Source organism: Polypterus senegalus, chromosome 3 (genome assembly GCF_016835505.1).
Source record: "Polypterus senegalus isolate Bchr_013 chromosome 3, ASM1683550v1, whole genome shotgun sequence".
NCBI lineage: Eukaryota > Metazoa > Chordata > Cladistia > Polypteriformes > Polypteridae > Polypterus > Polypterus senegalus.
The window spans coordinates 122,690,055-122,710,688 of record NC_053156.1 but is presented as its reverse complement, the minus strand read 5'-3'; the positions used below and the strand labels follow the sequence as shown (position 1 = coordinate 122,710,688).

Sequence of the window (20,634 nt, the reverse complement as noted above, 5' to 3'; positions counted from 1 at the left end):
TAAGACCAAAAGAAATATCAAGAGATTATTTAACTCATTCACACACTATTTTAGTATGACATACATAAACTAAATAAATCCCCCTCAGGCATGAAACTTTTTGATGAAAGGTAGGCAGCCTTCATATTGAAAGGGTAATATGAGAGAAAAGAACTCGGCATATGAGAACACTGCATCTGCTAGATGTTGGTAAGTTCTTAATGTATGCAGAGTGCTGTGCAGGTAAAAGTGGGTGTGTGTGTGAGAGAGAGAGAGAAAGAGCAGCCTCAGCGGAAACCAGCAATTATAGAAGCTGACCCAGTCAGCACAAGGGATACCTAATCCTCTACCCAGGGAAAACAAAACTTAAAAAGCTTTAAGTTCAAACTTTCAAAAAGCAATGTTATTCTATTGAACTGAACTCTTCCCTTCCTTTTGTTAAAGGTGATTTTATAAGGCTGAAATATTACATTTCCATCCTTGCATTTTTTTAACTTTTATATTCTTAAATAACACCAGGTCATGTTACTTGCAGAAAATCCCTGATGATTCTGCACTTATGTGGTGCATTGATAAAGGGGATAAGACAGAGTATAGTATCAGGTAGAGTAGTTTGTTTCTTGGTACAAAGAGAATTAAATGCATCTTAACATCGGCAAAATCAAAAATCTGGTTACAGACTTTCACTGCAACAAACAGCTTCTATGTCTGTTCTCTATTGGAGGAGTGGATGTAGAGGTGGTCCACTCCTACAAGTACTTGGGGGTCCACATTAATGACAGGTTGGACATGTCTTAGAACACAGAAAAACTATATAAGAGCAGAGCAGGCTCTTTTATCTTAGGGGACTGTTTTCTTTTAATGTGGCAGGTAATATCATTCAAATCTTCTATAACTCTGGTATGGCCATTGCATTTTTCTACTCTGTGGTGTGCAGGGATGTTAACATCACTTCAAGAAAGGCCCACCAAATCAACAAGCTAATTAAAAGGGCAAGCTCAGTTATCTGACACACTCTGTCGTGTAGTACGAAGGAGAGATTTAAAACAAAACTGAGTGCCATTATGAACAATGCTTCACACCCTCACACTGACACTGAGTACTTCAGCCAATGAAATATTCAGCAGAAGTGTGTCAAGAAACTCTACTGGGGCTCCTTTATACCAACAGCAATACAGTACATCTGTATGAAGCCTCACTATGGCTGTGACAGCCAAGAATTAGCTTTTTCCTCCTTTTTAATTTTCTTGCTTTATAGTCATTCTGGTTTGTGTTCAAATGAAAGTTTATGTGTTTATGTATGTACTTACTTTCTTATCTACCTATTTGTGTATTTATTTATTTATTTATTTAAATTGCTTCTGTAAAAAGTCATATTTTCCCCTTGGGACAAATAAAGTTTGTTTGTTTGTTCATTGGTTCTATCTGTCTCTATCTAAATATCTCTAAATCTATATTAAAGCATAGGACTGAGTATATCTACATGGCCAGATTTAACAGAACACATATACCATAATCAATCCTTTTCCATAGTAATTAACCACAAATGAAAATCAATTACATTCCAAGTTATTGAATATTAATGGTTTGCTTTGGATTTTTCATGTGATAATTTTTTTTTCTGGCAGCATCTATTAAACAAGACCATGTCAATAACAAGAGGACATTTTAAGAATCCTTTTAATTAATTACCTAGATGAGTACTTATTGGACAGAATACTAATAATTTTAAAACATTTAACATAGGTATTGAAGGCATACTACCTACCTTTTGTTTTGCATATATGACAACTGAAACAGTCATGTCATTCTGAAACCAGTCATATCTGCAGGTTAAAAGTTAAATACATTATTATGCAGTGTATCCTAACTAGTAAAACATTCAAATTTGTGAAAATAAAAACTAGAAATGTAAATCTCTACTTTTCAAAACCTTAAGTCAACATTTTTTGGGCTTCGAGTAGCAAAGAAAACATGCACAATTTCAATCAGAAATATATATAGAATATGTACTGCAATTCAATGTATTAAAAATACAACTAAATATCAATGGTGAGATCGCTTTTTTATTGGTGAAGTTTCTTCTCTGTTATAATGAAATTATCTTATTTCTATACATGTTAGTCTCCTTGTATTAAGGTGGAAATATCGTGAGGCTGCCAAACCAGCTAAATGATGCCTCAAGTGTATATTTATTCATATCTCTGAGTTGTTATTATTGTAGTGACTTCTTTGTGGGTAAAGGAGAAAAGGGCAGCTAGCGTCTTCATGTTCTTTTTCCTGTCTCGCTGCTATAGTTCCACACGCACGGTAGTCATAGCAGAGTCTCTACATTATATATTGTGTTGTCAAGACAAAAATATTAAACTTCAAAAGTTATGAATATGATATATAGACTCTACTTTAGTTTCCTTTTGATATGCTGCATATTTGCACTTAAGACCCCTTTTTGTCAGTATATATCAGCTACCTGCTGTCACTTCTCATGAAACTGGCCAACAGGTTATGAATATCTCAGCTTACCTTCTACTTCACAGAGAACTAGCCAAAAGGTTAGCAATATCTCACTCAATTATACCTACTGTATTGAAAGCCATTAAGAAGCCAACCAATGCACTAAATTAAATTTTTTAATGGTGTGGGTGCACAAGATAAAACAAAACATGTTTTTACCAACATAAAAAGGCAATTTGCAGTACTGTTCGGTTTTCTAACATAGTCAGAGCAATAAGGGAACCTAGCGGGAATTAAACTGCTTTTGCTCACCGTAAGCAGTGACATTTTATTAATCTTCACAATGCAGGGGAGAGGTGCTACAATCAGTGTTTCCGCTAAGCTGTACAGCACTTCTGAACTGCAGTGCAGGTGTTATTGTGTTGCTTAACAGGGCACAAAGCTTGTCAATTGTGTTTCATTGCTTAGGGGCACTCTGATCCCAGAATCATCAATAGTGTGCCTAAGCTTCATGGGGGACATATTTACAGCATTACTGCGATATACATTTACAAAGGTAAATTGTGTAGAAATGTGTACATGCCAGGTTTTGTAAATCTGATTTTTTTGGTGTATGCATATTTGCACACTCAAATCCAAGCAAAGTTTTATAAAAGAGACGCCTAGTACAGAAGTTTCCACTTGTGACATCAAGACAATGCTTAGAAAGTTTTGGATTTTGGAGAATTTCTGAATTTGGAATTTTGGGTTATGAATACTCAACATCTAGTAACAATAATACAGAAATCTGTGGTGAATGGTTAATGATATAATGTATACACTATACTACATACTAAATTAAATAAAGATAACAATATATTAAATACAGATAAATGTCTCACCTTGGTTTAGGGAGCATTCCATCTCTAAATGGTAACTGAGACAACTGATCTGAAACTTTCTCGCCTGTTACCACAAAGAAAACAAATTTGACAATTATGTATTAATTAAAACATATATGAAAATTAATGTTATTTTTTTCAAAGGTTAAATAAAATATAAAGCTTAATTATATTGAATTTATTCAGAGCACTATAAGCCAGAAGCTGTATGAGTGAGGATTTAGCCTTTCAAACCACATGCAAAAAACATGACTGAAGACCCAACAGACTGAAAGTTGACTTGATATTTTTACCTGCTGTTTTCCTTGCTTTGGTTTATCGGTTTTATTAAATTTTAGCCACAGGCAATTGTTTTCTATTTGGGTGCAGAGTACATAATAAATAAAAAGGTAAAGATGAAGATGAGAAGCATTCAAAATTTAATCTTGCATTGCAAGCTTTAGTAGGATTATAAATTACAAAGCCTTTCCAACACAAAATAAAAGAGTGTTATATATTAGAAAGATAAGTGTGCAAGCTTAAACCATTTACAACTCAGAGTAGCAGTAAAAGCTACAAAAACTCTAACATTGTGGCACATAGTTTAAAATGCATCCTCATGACAACAGCCTAATACTAGTATTGCAGTCTATTTAAAGGTGGAAAAGGGTCATTAGATGTTCAGGGAAAAGGTTACTAGGCAATGGAAGCTCTAATCACTATGCCAGTGTAACTGAAGCACCACTGTCTAAGAATATTAGATTCCCTAATCTATACTAATAAAAGGCAAAGCCCTCACTGACTGACTGACTGACTCACTGACTGACTGACTGACTCATCACTAATTCTCCAAGTTCCCGTGTGGGTAGAAGGCTGAAATTTGGCAGGCTCATTCCTTACGGCTTACTTACAAAAGTTGGGCAGGTTTCATTTCGAAATTCTACGCGTAATGATCATAACTGGCAGGTATTTTTCTCCATTTACTGTAATGGAGTTGAGCTCGAAAGCCATGGGGGGCGGAGTTTCGTGTGACATCATCACGCCTCCCACGTAATCATGTGAACTGACTGTCAACGCAGTGCGTAGAAAACCAGGAAGACCTCCAAAAAGTGCTGAAGAAAACATGCATTATATAATTGAGAAGGCAGGCAGCAAAACAATAAGAAGCGAGCGAGTGACATATACTACCATATTCATGAATGCTGCTACTACGGAAAGAAAGCAAGGTGTAAACCTAAACTTTAAATTAAGTTCATAGACAGGAAACTGCTGGCGTTTCACATGCCCACGGGAATGCGGGATACAAGTTTAATAAGAAGACGCAGGATATAAACGAGAGTTTTGATCACTTTGTAACTAAGTTAAAATTGTAGGTGAAGGGGTGTGCTTATGCAAATTCCGAGAGACTGTGTTTGTGGGGGATTGACAGTTAAGGCGGGTGGGGGAGTCACGTCATCATCTCACCTCCCATTTACCGCATTTCGCTCTGAGCTGAGCTCCGCAGCTAACGCCGTCTTCAAGCAACCGTCACACTGCCACCAAATACTCACAGAAAAATCCACAAGTTAATACACACGCTGTCTCTAGAGTTTCTCCACACTGAATCCTCCAGGCACTACTTACAAAAGCTTACATTGACAATCGTGTTACGTTATTTTTAAAATCTTTCCTTTTCTTAGCACAAGCACAGCTGAGAAGCTTCAAGGCATGTGCTCCATAACGCGTTAAAAAATAATGCATTTAATCACACTTTGCATTACAAGCAAAGGGGAACTTTTGTCAATGCATGATTTCCTGGTACACCGATTACATTGATCAGCGCATCCCGACTCATTTTACCATCGCACCACCTTGGTTTGAGAAGAAGTATGAAAAAATATGAGGTTAACACAGAAAAACAGATCACCAATTCAAGCTTTATGAATAATCGATTCGCCATCAATAATTGTTTTGGTAAAGCCATACTCAGTGTAATCCTCCTTTCATTTTTATAATTTTTCCGCCACTAGCCATGATTAAATGAACGGTAAAAAAAAGTAAGAGCAAAGCGAGGGTAACTTATTTAGGCAGGCATATATATGACAGCAACACTCATGACAATGTCAATCATGTTACGTTATTATTGAAATGTTTCCTTTTCTTTTTCAATACTTCTTTAACACACAACTTCGCTGTGAGGCGCGGGTATATATATATATATATATATATATATATATATATATATATATATATATATACAGTGGTGTGAAAAACTATTTGCCCCTTCTTGATTTCTTATTCTTTTGCATGTTTGTCACACAAAATGTTTCTGATCATCAAATACATTTAACCATTAGTCAAATATAACACAAGTAAACACAAAATGCAGTTTTTAAATGATGGTTTTTATTATTTAGGAGAAAAAATCCAAACCTACATGGCCCTGTGTGAAAAAGTAATTGCCCCCTGAACCTAATAACAGGTTGGGCCACCCTTAGCAGCAATAACTGCAATCAAGCGTTTGATAACTTGCAATGAGTCTTTACAGCTCTGGAGGAATTTTGGCCCACTCATCTTTGCAGAATTGTTGTAATTCAGCTTTATTTGAGGGTTTTCTAGCATGAACTGCCTTTTAAGGTCATGCCATAGCATCTCAATTGGATTCAGGTCAGGACTTTGACTAGGCCACTCCAAAGTCTTCATTTTGTTTTTCTTCAGCCATTCAGAGGTGGATTTGCTGGTGTGTTTTGGGTCATTGTCCTGTTGCAGCACCCAAGATCGCTTCAGCTTGAGTTGACGAACAGATGGCCGGACATTCTCCTTCAGGATTTTTTGGTAGACAGTTGAATTCATGGTTCCATCTATCACAGCAAGCCTTCCAGGTCCTGAAGCAGCAAAACAACCCCAGACCATCACACTACCACTACCATATTTTACCGTTGGTATGATGTTCTTTTCCTTTTACGCCAGATGTAATGGGACATTTGCCTTCCAAAAAGTTCAACTTTTGTCTCATCAGTCCACAAGGTATTTTCCCAAAAGTCTTGGCAATCATTGAGATGTTTCTTAGCAAAATTGAGACGATCCCTAATGTTCTTTTTGCTTAACAGTGGTTTGCGTCTTGGAAAGCTTTATAACCTTTACCAGACTTATAGATCTCAATTACATCTGTTCTCATTTGTTCCTGAATTTCTTTGGATCTTGGCATGATGTCTAGCTTTTGAGGTGCTTTTTGTCTACTTCTCTGTGTCAGGCAGCTCCTATTTAAGTGATTTCTTGATTGAAACAGGTGTGGCAGTAATCAGGCCTGGGGTGGCTACGAAATTGAACTCAGGTGTGATACACCACAGTTAGGTTATTTTTTAACAAGGGGCAATTACTTTTCACACAGGGCCATGTAGGTTTGGATTTTTTTTCTCCTTAAATAATAAAAACCATCATTTAAAAACTGCATTTTGTGTTTACATGTGTTATATTTGACTAATGGTTAAATGTGTTTGATGATCAGAAACATTTTGTGTGACACACATGCGAAAGAATAAGAAATCAGGAAGGGGGCAACTAGTTTTTCACACCACTGTATATATATATATATATATATATATATATATATATATATATATATATATATATATATGAATGAACTCCAAAGAGCACTGAGGTGCCGGCCTTTGAGACGCTGACTGCGGTTCTGCCTTAACACTAGAATTACCAGAGCCTACGAAAAAACTCGTAATTCCGTCCCACCTTAAATCGCTTCTTAAATCCCTTCACACCTCTCCGCCAGCGCCCTTTGTCTTCTAAATGTGCTGATAAAGAGAAGCTTGGAGCAGCCGACTATTCCATCCCCCCACCAATTTAGAACGTGCACGAACTTCTCTCAGCTCATGCCTTGATTGAGTATCTGGGAGTGAAGTGGAGTTTTAGAGTGGAAATAATAGATCGTTGTTTGGAACACACGCATTTCATGTCTGTTCCGTTTCTACAGTAATCTGTGTCAACACATTGTTAAAACAGAAACGTTTTTTTATATTCTAGTAGTAGATGACAAAATGTAGGCATAAACTATATAATGTATGAAGCCTGAAGTCCAAATAGCAAAGAAACATTTTCACAAGAATAACACAATTGCTTTTATTCAAAAATATAACTGCAGAAACAAAAGCGCCTTAACATGCGACATTGACACCAGTTTATTATAACTGCCTCTGTGGTTCAATAGACTCAGCACCCGCTTGGGAATCAGGAGGGTACGAGTTCGATCCTCGCCCTCCGTTTTGAGAAGTAAACTGCTCTTAGTCTTACTGTTTTAGAATAAAAGCATACATTTGATTTCAGTCTGTAACAGCCGGTGCAATTTATGATCCTTGTAAAGGTTAGCTTTTTTTATTCACTTTTCATTCTCTCAGTCGCGTTCAGAATCAATCCATACAACCCCATCTGACACGGCTGTTTTCACTAAAGACGCGCTATAGCTCTGCAGTGTACCACGATGCATACTAACGCCAAACACCCCCCGGGTTCTGACACACAAACGCTGGCGTAAGCTGCCTTCTTCGTATCTCACCGTCACTTGCTTTTCTTTTTATTCAGTTTTATTGAGTGTTCCTGCCAGTCCCGCATGTTGCTGTATGCTGTTTCTTTTGTACTCCAGGACATGCAGAGGAAAGAATGGTAAAGACCAGTAACTTCGGCGCTATATGCAATCATCAGACACTCCCCATCTGCCCGTGTCGTTCAAACACAGGAACATATATTGGTGTAAAAGTATAACAAAAGTGCACTTTTATTCAAGTGCACTTTTTCCATCGCCTTTTCCTGTAAGAAGCAATGTACACACTTCTCTCTATGCTGTGGTTTCTATTACACACCTGAAAGAAAGAGACAATATATGTGAAAATATAATCGCACTAATGCAATATTATTTGAAACGAACAGCGCCAGATCGGGTGTGAATTTATGCAGGAACTGGAAATTCTCTGATGCGGACCTTCCCCAGGGAAGAAAGTACAGTGTCAGGTGCTCATTCAGTGTAATAGAAACCATAGCACAGAGAGGTGTGTACACGGCAACAAGTACACGTGTCGTAAATGTAGGAAGGACGGTCCTTGGGTGTGTGGGAACTGTTAATATTTGAATGTGATGATTTTATATAGCACGGAATGAAAATCTGCACTTCTTAGCATTGCACCATGCAAGCTGTCGTATCAATCGCCTACTGTAACTTGCTTTCTTTTTCTTCGGTTATACAGGTAGTTTTGAATAAAAGTGCACTTGTTTTGTTTGCGAAATGAAGTGTCTGCGTGCACTTTTCGTGGCATTACACGTGTATTTTTGAGCATGCCCGTTTGAGCAGTATAAAAAGTATTGAAAAGTATAACAAAACAACGGGCAGATGGGGAGTGTCTGATGATTGCATATAGCGCCGAACTTACTGCTCTTTACTATTCTCTCCTCTGCATGCCCTGGAGTACAAAAGAAACAGAATACAGACGCGCTATAGCTCTGTTGTACCATGATGCATACTAACGCCCCCACCGGTTCTGACACACAGACGCTGGCTGAAGCTGCCTTCTTCGTATCTCACCGTCACTTGATTTTCTTTTTATTCAGTTTTATTGAGTGTTCCTGCCAGTCCCCGCATGTTGCTGTATGCTGGATATTTTCACATGTATTGTCTCTTTCTTTCAGGTGTGTAATAGAAACCACAGCATAGAGAGAAGTGTGTACATTGCTTCTTACAGGAAAAGGCGATGGAAAAAGTGCACTTGAATAAAAGTGCACTTTTGTTATACTTTTACACCAATATATGTTCCTGTGTTTGAACGACACGGGCAGATGGGGAGTGTCTGATGATTGCATATAGCGCCGAAGTTACTGGTCTTTACCATTCTTTCCTCTGCATGTCCTGGAGTACAAAAGAAACAGCATACAGCAACATGCGGGGACTGGCAGGAACACTCAATAAAACTGAATAAAAAGAAAAGCAAGTGACGGTGAGATACGAAGAAGGCAGCTTCACCAGCGTTTGTGTGTCAGAACCTGGGTTGTGTTTGGCGTTAGTATGCATCGTGGTACACTGCAGAGCTATAGCGCGTCTTTAGTGAAAACAGCCGTGTCAGATGGGGTTGTATGGATTGATTCTGAACGCGACTGAGAGAATGAAAAGTGAATTTAAAAAAAAGCTAACCTTTACGAGGATCATAATTCTCAAAACGGAGGGGCGCAGAATCGAACTCGTAACCTCCTGACTCCCAAGCGGGTGCTAAGTCTATTGAACCACAGAGGCAGTTACAAAAAACTAGTGTCAATGTCGTATGTTAAGGCGGCTTTTTGTTTCTGCAGTTATATTTTTGAATAAAAGCGCAATTGTGTTATTCTTGTGAAAATGTTTCTTTGCTATTTGGACTTCAGTCTTCATACATTATATAGTTTATGCCTACATTTTGTCATCTACTACTAGAATATAAAAAACATTTCTGTTTTAACAATGTGTTGACACAGATTACTGTAGAAACGGAACAGACATGAAATGCGTGTGTTCCAAACAACGATCTATTATTTCCACTCTAAAACTCCACTTCACTCCCAGATACTCAATCAAGGCATGAGCTGAGAGAAGTTTGTGCACGTTCTAAATTGGTGGGGGGATGGAATAGCCGGCTGCTCCCAGCTTCTCTTTATCAGCACATTTAGAAGACAAAGGACGCTGGCGGAGAGGTGTGAAGGGATTTAAGAAGCAGTTTAAGGTGGGAGGAAATTACGAGTTTTTTCGTAGGTTCTGGTAATTCTAGTGTTAAGTCAAAGTGAGCAATTTTAATTTTTTTCATCCTCCCCCTGAGCTATAGCCCAGACAAGTGCAAACACGGGACCCCTTTTCTACACCGCGGCAAACTAATATTAAGGCGATTCGCACTTTCTTTTGCACGTATACGATTATGAGGTCGTCAGCTCGGATTATGAAGACACGCACACGAGTGGAGGACTGACAGTGCCATCACAGCCGATTAATGGCAGGGATGTCTCACCAGTCTACACAAGACCCACTGCGACTGTCCCCAAAAGGCGATCATATCGTCAGCGAACACATCTCTCTATACTATATAAAAGAAAAAGGCAACTCTCCTTTCTTTACACCTTTTTTCCTAAACCAAAGCCTTTCTCTCTTAACACTGCAGAGGACACAAAACTAATTTTCTTTAATTGCTGCTAATGCCGGTAAGGCACATTACCAGAGGCAGAAATTTGAACGTTCACACAGAAAATTTAATTTCTATACCACAGCCGTTGTGTTGTGCCTTTCAAAAGGGATCTACTACCGAGAGATAATCCATATACATTTTAGCTGCTGTTAGTACTACTTACCTGTTGTGTTACACAGTCTTTAAAATATAGTTTACCCGCATCCACTCCATTAGTGCTCAATGTACCTGTACTTCTTAAAACGTTAATGTTTTACTGTTTAATAACTTATAGACTATATTTTATTATTTTTCCCTTGCACTCAGTGACCAAAGCTATACACACACATATAGACACATACAAACATACACACAAGTATATGTATGTGTATATATATGTATGTATGTGTATATATATATATATATATATATATATATATATATATACACACACACACACACACACACATACATACATACACACACACACATATATATATATAATTTGTGTGTGTGTATGTATGTATGTATGTATGTATGTATGTATGTGTGTGTATATATATGTATATATATATACTAGCAAAATACCAGCTTACTTGGAGAGTAGTGTGTTAAAGAAGTAATGAAAAAGAAAAGGAAACAATTTAATAAAAACGTAACACGATTGACAATGTAATTGTTTTGTCATTGTCATGAGTGTTGCTGGCATATACAGTATATATATATATATATATATATATATCAAAATACCTGCGCTTTGCAGCTGAAAAGTAGTGTGTTAAAGAAGTAATGAAAAGAAAAGGAAACATTTTGAAAATAACGTAACATGATTGTCAATGTAATTGTTTTGTCATTGTTGTGAGTGATGAGTGTTGCTGTCATATATATATATATATATATATATATATATACACATACAGTATATATACACACATAAACATATATATATACATATCCATACATATATACACATATATATACACACACACACATATATATATATATATATATATATATATACACACATATATATACACACAAATACATACACACACACATATATATATATATATATATATATATATATATATATATATATATATATATATAAACATATTTATACATACAAACCGGATTCCAAAAAAGTTGGGACACTAAACAAATTGGGAATAAAAACTGAATGCAATGATGTGAAGATGGCAAATGTCAATATTTTATTGGTAATAGAACGTAGATGACAGATCAAACGTTTAATCCGAGTAAATGTATCATTTTAAAGGAAAAATATGTTGATTCAAAATTTCATGGTGTCAACAAATCCCAAAAACGTTGGGACAAGTAGCAATAAGAGGCTGGAAAAAGTAAATTTGAGCATAACGAAGAGCTGGAAGACCAATAAACACTAATTAGGTCAATTGGCAACATGATTGGGTATAAAAGAGCTTCTCAGAGTGGCAGTGTCTCTCAGAAGCCAAGATGGGTAGAGGATCACCAACTCCCACAATGTTGTGCAGAAAGATAGTGGAGCAATATCAGAAAGGTGTTACCCAGCGAAAAATTGCAAAGACTTTGCATCTATCATCATCAACTGTGCATAACATCATCCGAAGATTCAAAGAATCTGGAACAATCTCTGTGCGTAAGGGTCAAGGCCGTAAAACCATACTGGATGCCCGCGATCTCCGGGCCCTTAAACGACACTGCACCACAAACAGGAATGCTACTGTAAAGGAAATCACAGAATGGGCTCAGGAATACTTCCAGAAACCACTGTCAGTGAACACAATCCACCGTGCCATCCGCCGTTGCCAGCTGAAACTCTACAGTGCAAAGAAGAAGCCATTTCTAAACAAGATCCATAAGCTTAGGCGTTGTCACTGGGCCAGGGATCATTTAAAATGGAGTGTGGCAAAATGGACACTGTTCTGTGGTCAGACGAGTCACGATTCAAAGTTCTTGTTGGAAATCTGGGACGCCATGTCATCTGGATCAAAGAGGACAAGGACAACCCAAGTTGTTATCAACGCTCAGTTCAGAAGCCTGCATCTCTGATGGTATGGGGTTGCATGAGTGAGTGTGGCATGGGCAGCTTGCATGTCTGGAAAGGCACCATCAATGCAGAAAAATATATTCAGGTTCTAGAACAACATATGCTCCCATCCAGACGTCATCTCTTTCAGGGAAGACCCTGCATTTTTCAACAAGATAATGCCAGACCACATTCTGCATCAATCACAACATCATGGCTGCGTAGGAGAAGGATCCGGGTACTGAAATGGCCAGTCTGCAGTCCAGATCTTTCACCTATAGAGAACATTTGGCGCATCATAAAGAGGAAGGTGCGACAAAGAAGGCCCAAGACGATTGAACAGTTAGAGGCCTGTATTAGACAAGAATGGGAGAGCATTCCTATTTCTAAACTTGAGAAACTGGTCTCCTCGGTCCCCAGACGACTGTTGAGTGTTGTAAGAAGAAGGGGAGATGCCACACAGTGGTGAAAATGGCCTTGTCCCAACTTTTTTGGGATTTGTTGACACCATGAAATTCTGAATCAACATATTTTTCCCTTAAAATGATACATTTTCTCAGTTTAAACTTTTGTTCCGTGATTTATGTTCTATTCTTAATAAAATATTAGAAGTTGGCACCTCCACATCATTGCATTCAGTTTTTATTCACGATTTGTATAGTGTCCCAACTTTTTTGGAATCCGGTTTGTACATATCTACATATATACATATACACACACACACACACATATAAACATATATATACATACATACAAATTCTTTTTTTGTTCTTCAAAGACACCAAAGCGCCGTGCGAACTCAGTGCGCAGTGCGCTCAGTTTATCAGCAAAATGCGTATTTGGGAACACCGCAGCCGACTTGGTTCAACATTACTTGGCAACAGGGAAAGTGGGGCAAGTTGCACTGGTGCATTTGTGTCTCCCATAAAAGTAGCTTCACTTGAAATCACTTTGTGATTTTGCACGGGTAAAAACGTCTGCTGAAGTGTCAGATTCTTCTTTAACTCTTTTGCTTTCTGTATCTTGTGCATTGCATTCAGGTCTTTCAGGTTATCTTGATGTTTTGTGTCATAGTGCTGTCTTAGATTAAATTCTGTAATTACAGCCACATTAGCTCCACAAATGAGACACACGGGTTTACCGGCAATGTCAGTAAACATATACTCAGCCTCCCATCGGTTTTTAAAGGCTCTATGTTCAGAATCACCTTTTCTCTTGGCATCGGTGGGCTAGCCGCAATAACTTGCAGCATCATAAGCTAGACTTGATTAACGCGTAAGTCGGCAAGGCAGCTGAAGCGCTGCATTATGGGATCTGTAGTTTATTGTGTTACCAGCGCTTCATCTCCCCAGGCCATTAATAACAATAATACAGTATATAAAATGATCTCGCGGGCCGGATTTAATTACACGCCGGGCCTGATATTTTTTCGAATGTGATCGTGCAAGTCAGATCAAGTTGACGCGCACTACAGTTCATCGAGCCCGTGTGCTATTGTGGTTTTGCCTGCGTGCCTCAATAAGTTACCCTCCCCTTGCTCTTACTTTTTTACTGTTCATCTAATGAATACACTGAGTATGGATTTACCAAAACAATCATTGATCGCGAATAAAGTATCCATTATTCATAAAGCTTCAATTGGTGATCTGTCTTTCTGCGTTAACCGCATATTTTTCATACGTCTCAAACCAAGGGGATGCGAAGTTAAAATGAATAAAAATGCATGCGTACATACTCAGGGCATCCCCTCTCAGGAATCGAACCTTGGACGTCGGTGCTAGAGGCGAAGCCTCTATTATTGTGCCACGGCGTGTGGTTTATCTATTTGAGCCTAGCAGTGTAATTTGGTTTTTGTTCAGCACTCTTTGGAACTGTTGATTTTTGTCTGCGCACTTCGTCAGTTCACGTGAGCCGCTGAATATGGTTTTATATGTCACTCGCTCGCTTCTAATTGTTTCGCTGCCTTCTTAATTATATAATGCATGTTTTCTTAAGCGCTTTTGGAGCTCTTCCTGGTTTTCACGTACTGTGTAATTACGTGGGAGGCGTGATGATGTCACACGAAACTCCGCCCCCCACGGCTTTCGAGCTCAACTCTATTACAGTAAATGGAGAAAGATAGCTTCTAGTTATGACCATTATGCGTAGAATTTTCGAAATGAAACCTGCCCAACTTTTGTAAGGAAGCTGTAAGGAATGAGCCTGCCAAATTTCAGCCTTCTACCTACACGGCAAGTTGGAGAATTAGTGATGAGTCAGTGAGTCAGTCAGTCAGTGAGGGCTTTGCCTTTTATTAGTACAGATATATATATATGTAGACTCAAACCCATTATGATAGCAGCAATCCAAGCTGTGAGAAAACAGTAAAAAGGAGGCGTGTCAGATGTCGTGGTACATTTTCTGATGCAGGTAGACGAAAACAACTTTGTGACGCTGCCACCAAATACACAAAACAATTACTTTGACAATCATGTTACATTATTTTTAAAATGTTTCCTTTTCTTTTTCATAACTTCTTTAAGACACGACATCGCTGCGAAGCGCGGGTATTTTGCTATATATATGTATCACAGCGACACTCATAGCGGGTTCACTTCCTGGGTCCTCCCTGCATGGAGTTTGCATGTTCTCCCCGTGTCTGGATGGGTTTCCTCCCACAGTCCAAAGACCTGTAGGTTAGGTGCATTGGCGATCCTAAATTGTCCCTAATGTGTGCTTGGTGTGTGTGTGTGTGTGCCCTGTGGTGGGTTGGCGTGCTGCCTGAGGTTTATTTCCTGCCTTGTGCCCTGTGTTGGCTGGGAAAGGCTCCAGCAGACCCCCGTGACCCTGTAGTTAGGATATAGCGGGTTGGATAACTTGTAGACAGGAGAAGATTAAAATAACGCGAAAGAAGCTATTGAAGCTGCTTCCATTTCCAACATCCTATCTTTGTGAGGCAGCGTTTTCTGCAGTGACAGCAACCAAAACGAGATTACGGAGTAGACTGAAGATAAGCAACACACTTCGCGTGTCACTGTCTTCCATCGTCCCCAGATGGGATTGTCTGGTTGCTGGAACGCCCACTGATTCTGCACTATGGTAAGCTGTATAATTTCTATTATGATATTATAACTCAATAATAATAGAAATGTAATGTACATTGAGCATAAAACTGCTCTACGAACCCACCCCAAACTGATCTCTAGAAAAATTTGCTTCTAGTAAAGTGGTCCTTGGTGTTAAAAAAGTTGGGGACCACTGCCCTAGCTCACTAGTTTGCAGCAGGGAGGTGCACTACAGATTGCAAAGCCTTGTGCTATGTATTACATTAAACAGGCATATACAGGGCTGGTTTGGAGTTTTATTAGGGCAGCCTCAGAAGTTTCATAAAGCAATCCTGATCCTGGAAGTGACCAGAACCTCAATCTGGAAGTAATCCCTGGAGGAGGCTATATGCTCCTTTAAATTTTAATGCAGCTAAACTTATAGTACTGAGAATTTAAATTAAGGATCAATGTGCCTTATTATTAGTTTTAGTTCTATTAGCTATTAAAAGCTTATGCCTAAAGCAGCTTAAAAGGTCACCATTTATTTTAGCATAAGGGCCGCTGGGCCCTGTCTTCTGCAGCCTGCCTGTCTTTTCACTTGCTTTGTTTTGAACTTCTGTGAGTCAAGGACATTGTGTTCTCTGCAGGAACTGAGCAAGCTGACTTTTGTTTTGGGAACACGGCTGCTGAAGGTTCCGACTGACAGAAGACTAAACAGCAGATTAAACAAGCTTCCACAAGCATTCACTGGCCGTTACTTTTTAAGAAAACAAAACAAGCTCTCATGTACATTTCAGATGGCATTCACATTTATATATTAAGGCTTATCAATACCTTAGGCGACTGAGTTAAAGCAAAATGCATTGTGTTAGCTAGCTTGAACTATATGAGTTTAAGAGTTGATTATTATAGGATAGGGTTTTTTTCTCACTTATAAGCAGATGCCTGTGAGCCTAAGGCCACCTGTTTTCATTCCTAGCAGCTCAGCCCCAGCGTTGGCAAGTCAGAGACAGCACAACTGCCTGTTTGTGCAGGTTTTCACATCAGCATGTATATATATTTTAGACAGCATTTAAGCTTATACTGTATGTCAATGCTTCTTTTTGAATCATTATAGTAACAAATCAAGTTACAGCAAAATGTATTAAACTAGCTAGCTTTAAGCTTTATAAGAGCAACTGTTAAAAGCTTGTATTTTTCCTTTCTTCCAAGAAGTCAAGATGCACCATGCTTGTCTGTTCAAGGCCATCTGCAGCTTAGCCATTATCAGTGAAGCTGCATGTTATCGCTTACTGGCACAACTGCCTATGATTTTAGCCTTTAGGATGTTAGTGCAACAAGTAATTATTAAATGGCTGGTCCAGTTTTCACATGTGGGTTCCCCTGATTTCAACTTAATGATGAGAACTGATTAACCAAAAGGCCATCAATCCTTAACTGCCCAGGATTAGGAACATGAGAATGAAGGGAGAGGTAATTGGATGATGCTCACCTCCAGGTGGTAAATATGTCCTTTGAGTCAAAGTGGCTGTTATGAGAGTGTAGATTACGAATGAAATTGTTATTAGAAGGTCTACTGGGACGGAGATTGTTATGGGAAAGTCTACAAGGCAAGGTTATAGATATGATAAAATCTATAAGAGTGGGTGATTGTTACGAGAAAAGGTATGGAGAAACCATATGAAGCCGATGATAAGAAACAGTGTGAAGCAGTGATATTTTGATATAAGAATTGTAATAAATATGAGGCTCACCCTGAGCACAGGGCTCACTCACTTCATTGAACTGAGACAGGCTTTATGTGCCCTACAATAAAGTCTACAGCATTCTGACTGCCTATCTGGAGACTGTATGTTTTTTCTGAAAAAGTTTTCTCCACGACAATAGCAGGTGGAGCAGATGTTCAGCAGTGGTAGGAAGAGAAGCCAGAAACGGTTAGAAAGGTTGAAAAGCTTTGGACAGTGTGTTTTGTGCTTGATTACACGGTGGACTATAAATGTATGCCCCCGATTGGTTAGCCAAGGGAAATAATCTCTTTGGAAAGGTCTACTAAGCAAAAGGTATTTTTTTTTTTTTTCCTCTGTTGATTGTATTATCTACTTTTTATAATATCCCCTCGCCCCATGCTACATTTTGTGTAATTAATTTTTGTAACTTTTTGGTTAGAAAGTGCACCCTACAGACTAAAGTAATAAGATTGTAACTAACCAACAGGCAGTTTTATTTCCTTGAACATATATGACTGATCACTATTGCAGCATTGTTACTTGTAGAATCATAGCCTTCTATCTGTGCTTAAACAGTCAATTCATACCTCTTTAAACGTACTTCAGAACTGAATCGGATTAAACTGTGAATAATAACAGACAACAGACAGCACTTTTATTCATAAAGCATTACATAACATTATTACCTGTATGAACTGTTGCTAAGCCTTGAATTACCAATGTACTCTACATAGTAGATATTGTTCTACAATTTGCCATTCACTCCAAATGCAGGGGCAGGGGCATGTGCAGGGGCATGAGCAAAAGCCACTCGTCACCATAAACTCCTAACACACCTGCTAAATTCAACGGTATACTCTGCATACATAACCAATATTATAAGAGCTCAAAATATAGCCATTTGCTCAGAACAAGAAAACCATAGAGAGTTAAAAACAAGCATATACTGTAAGGTAAAAAAACAATTACAGGATTCTTGCAACTTAGGTTCATAGACAGCTCAAGAGATTTGTGGAGTGATACTTTTACAGTTAAATGTGTTAAAGTAGTAATTTATGGCGTGCACAGGTGCAAATTCATAATGATTTAATGAAGGTTCATAATGAATTAATCTGACTTTGCATCACATTTAGCTGGTCTAATGTGCTAATATTTTTAAAATAGTGATTTAGCAGAACTTCACTAAATTTTTACTTCCAGCTTGGTATTTTCCATGTATGTTTGTTTTTTTCAGGTGTTAAATGCCTTCTAAGTTGATATAAATTGCAGGTTTATCCTGGTAGCACTACGTGTATGGCAGAAAAGAATCTAGAATCAGAATCTGTCTATCTGAGAACACTCTGATACAAGGATACCCTGTCTTACACAGACAATTTAGAGTCATCAGTATAACCAGCTTAATGTTTTTATATTGTGGAAGAACAACAGTGTTTTTCATATTTCCTTGAAATGTTTTGCTTTTAAGCTCTTTATTGTGATGCAAGTCCCCTTTGAAGCTGCTGTGCAACAGACAATAAAATCAAACTTAACTTCATACAGTTAAGTTACACACAGCACACCATCATAATGCATTAAAAAGGCAAACAACAAATGTAGTGCTTTTGCAAATTGGTGTTGGAAATTTAGAAAAAAAGCAAAAAAAAAAAACACACTGGCACAGTAGATAATGGTATATAATCTGGTGACAATAATACAAGCCTAGAAAGAGAAATGGCTTATATAAATGCTTTAACAAATTAAACAAACAAAACATGCTTCTTTTGAATATTCTGCCTTTTAAAAAATGTTTCATTATGTAGAAGACAGATTTTGTATTTATAAGCATTGTGGCACAATTTTTATTTTGCTCTGTTTATGCTCATAAAGATAATTTAAAAGAACCAGGGAGGAACAATGCTGCTTTTTTGTCTGTGCTTCACCAGATATATAGCCTTATGGGAAAGTGGAAAAGAGAAAGCCACTGTTTTAAAAAATGCATGTGATATCTTGGGTAGAGTTTGACAAAAGGCACGGCAGAAACAAGATAATGAAGTAATTAAAAAAAAGAATCTTAACATTGTAAAAATACAGGCAAACAAGGAACAGATGCTGGAATAATAATAACCCCTTATTCTTGTACATATAAGGCTTCTAGCAACATTCTAAACTTGAAATTTAGTTAAATGGATCTTGAGGTCAAGCAAGAGAACATTACAGCAACCCAGTCAAGATGACACAATGTTTCTTACTTGGCAGCAGCTGAGAGACAACAGAAGATTATGGAGATATTACATAAGTCATGTATAGACATTTTACAGACGTCATTATAAAACTTACTTACATCGCTGTGAAAATTACTTTATTTTTTAATGTAATATTGTGCCAAAGATGGGAGTATACACAGTATATCCTTTCTCTGGGGTTTTCAAAACAAAAAAAATAGCTTTATCCAGATTTAATGCAAAAACCACAAGATGTCATGTATTCAACCAAGTAAGTAGTTCATAAATCTGTGAGCATCAGTAGAAAAACACAAATATAGCTGTGTACCAATTTCATACTGAAGAAAACAAATATATTATCATTTCTGGTAATACCAGAAATGTTCATTGCATCTGTATTACCAAAATAAAAAAAACTGAAAAGATTACTTTTGCTTTTGGTAAAAGGAAGGCTTAATAAAAAATTAATCAATATACCAAAAAAAAGAAGATAATTGGAGTATTGCACTGTGTGAATAAGCAATCTTTATATATATGTTAATTAACAAAGATTCTTACAATGTTGCATAATTTTCTCAACAAAAAGCTAGTTGTCCTTCTCAGTGCTCAGTGTTACTGTTATTCCATTATTGTTCACATTGTAAAAGGACCATCTATTTTTCCATCTCAGCCATTGTACATATATAAGAAATGCATTTGAATATAATAATTATTTTAATGTTCATAATCTTTAAACAAGGCAATATAAAGAAGAACAAGGTAAAACATCCATTAGCCTAGGTTTCTATCAGCTAACCTAAATAACTGAAGCAATGGAAACTATATCCATTTTTTAAATTACTCCAGCCCATTTAGAATGTTAATAGGAAATATTTTGAATAACCTACCATTGCCTACTGGCTTTCCTTTCATGCTCAAGTGGCTATCTGAAACTGAAAAAAATGTGAAACGTCAGAAATTGCTCAAAAAATATTCTTTACTTCATATTGTCATAAAATGCACATTAACCTTACTGAACACATATGAAATGTAAAAAACAGTTACACCTCAAGATTCTTAATTCAACTGGTACAAAATTAAAAATCGAGGGTAGAATTAGGGTCTATAATTTGCACATACTGTATTATGTAATCTTTCCATTTTTTTTGTCTAAAAATATTTTACAAGTACCAGTATTACTAGGGTGTTGTACTGTGTT

General features: G+C 37.5%; 1 protein-coding gene across 2 annotated transcripts in view; it reads right to left on the bottom strand.

Annotated features, from left to right (window-relative positions):
• The window catches only part of LOC120525509 (cytochrome b5 reductase 4), a 90,203-nt gene that overhangs the window by 30,835 nt on the left and 38,734 nt on the right, over nt 1–20,634 (bottom strand). For both annotated transcript variants that reach the window (XM_039747866.1, XM_039747868.1), the window contains exons 5-7: nt 20,324–20,368; nt 3,315–3,378; nt 1,748–1,805 (exon numbers count right to left, since the gene is read on the bottom strand). In XM_039747866.1, the coding sequence (XP_039603800.1) occupies nt 1,748–1,805; nt 3,315–3,378; nt 20,324–20,368 (167 nt within the window). The remainder of the gene's footprint in view (nt 1–1,747; nt 1,806–3,314; nt 3,379–20,323; nt 20,369–20,634) is intronic.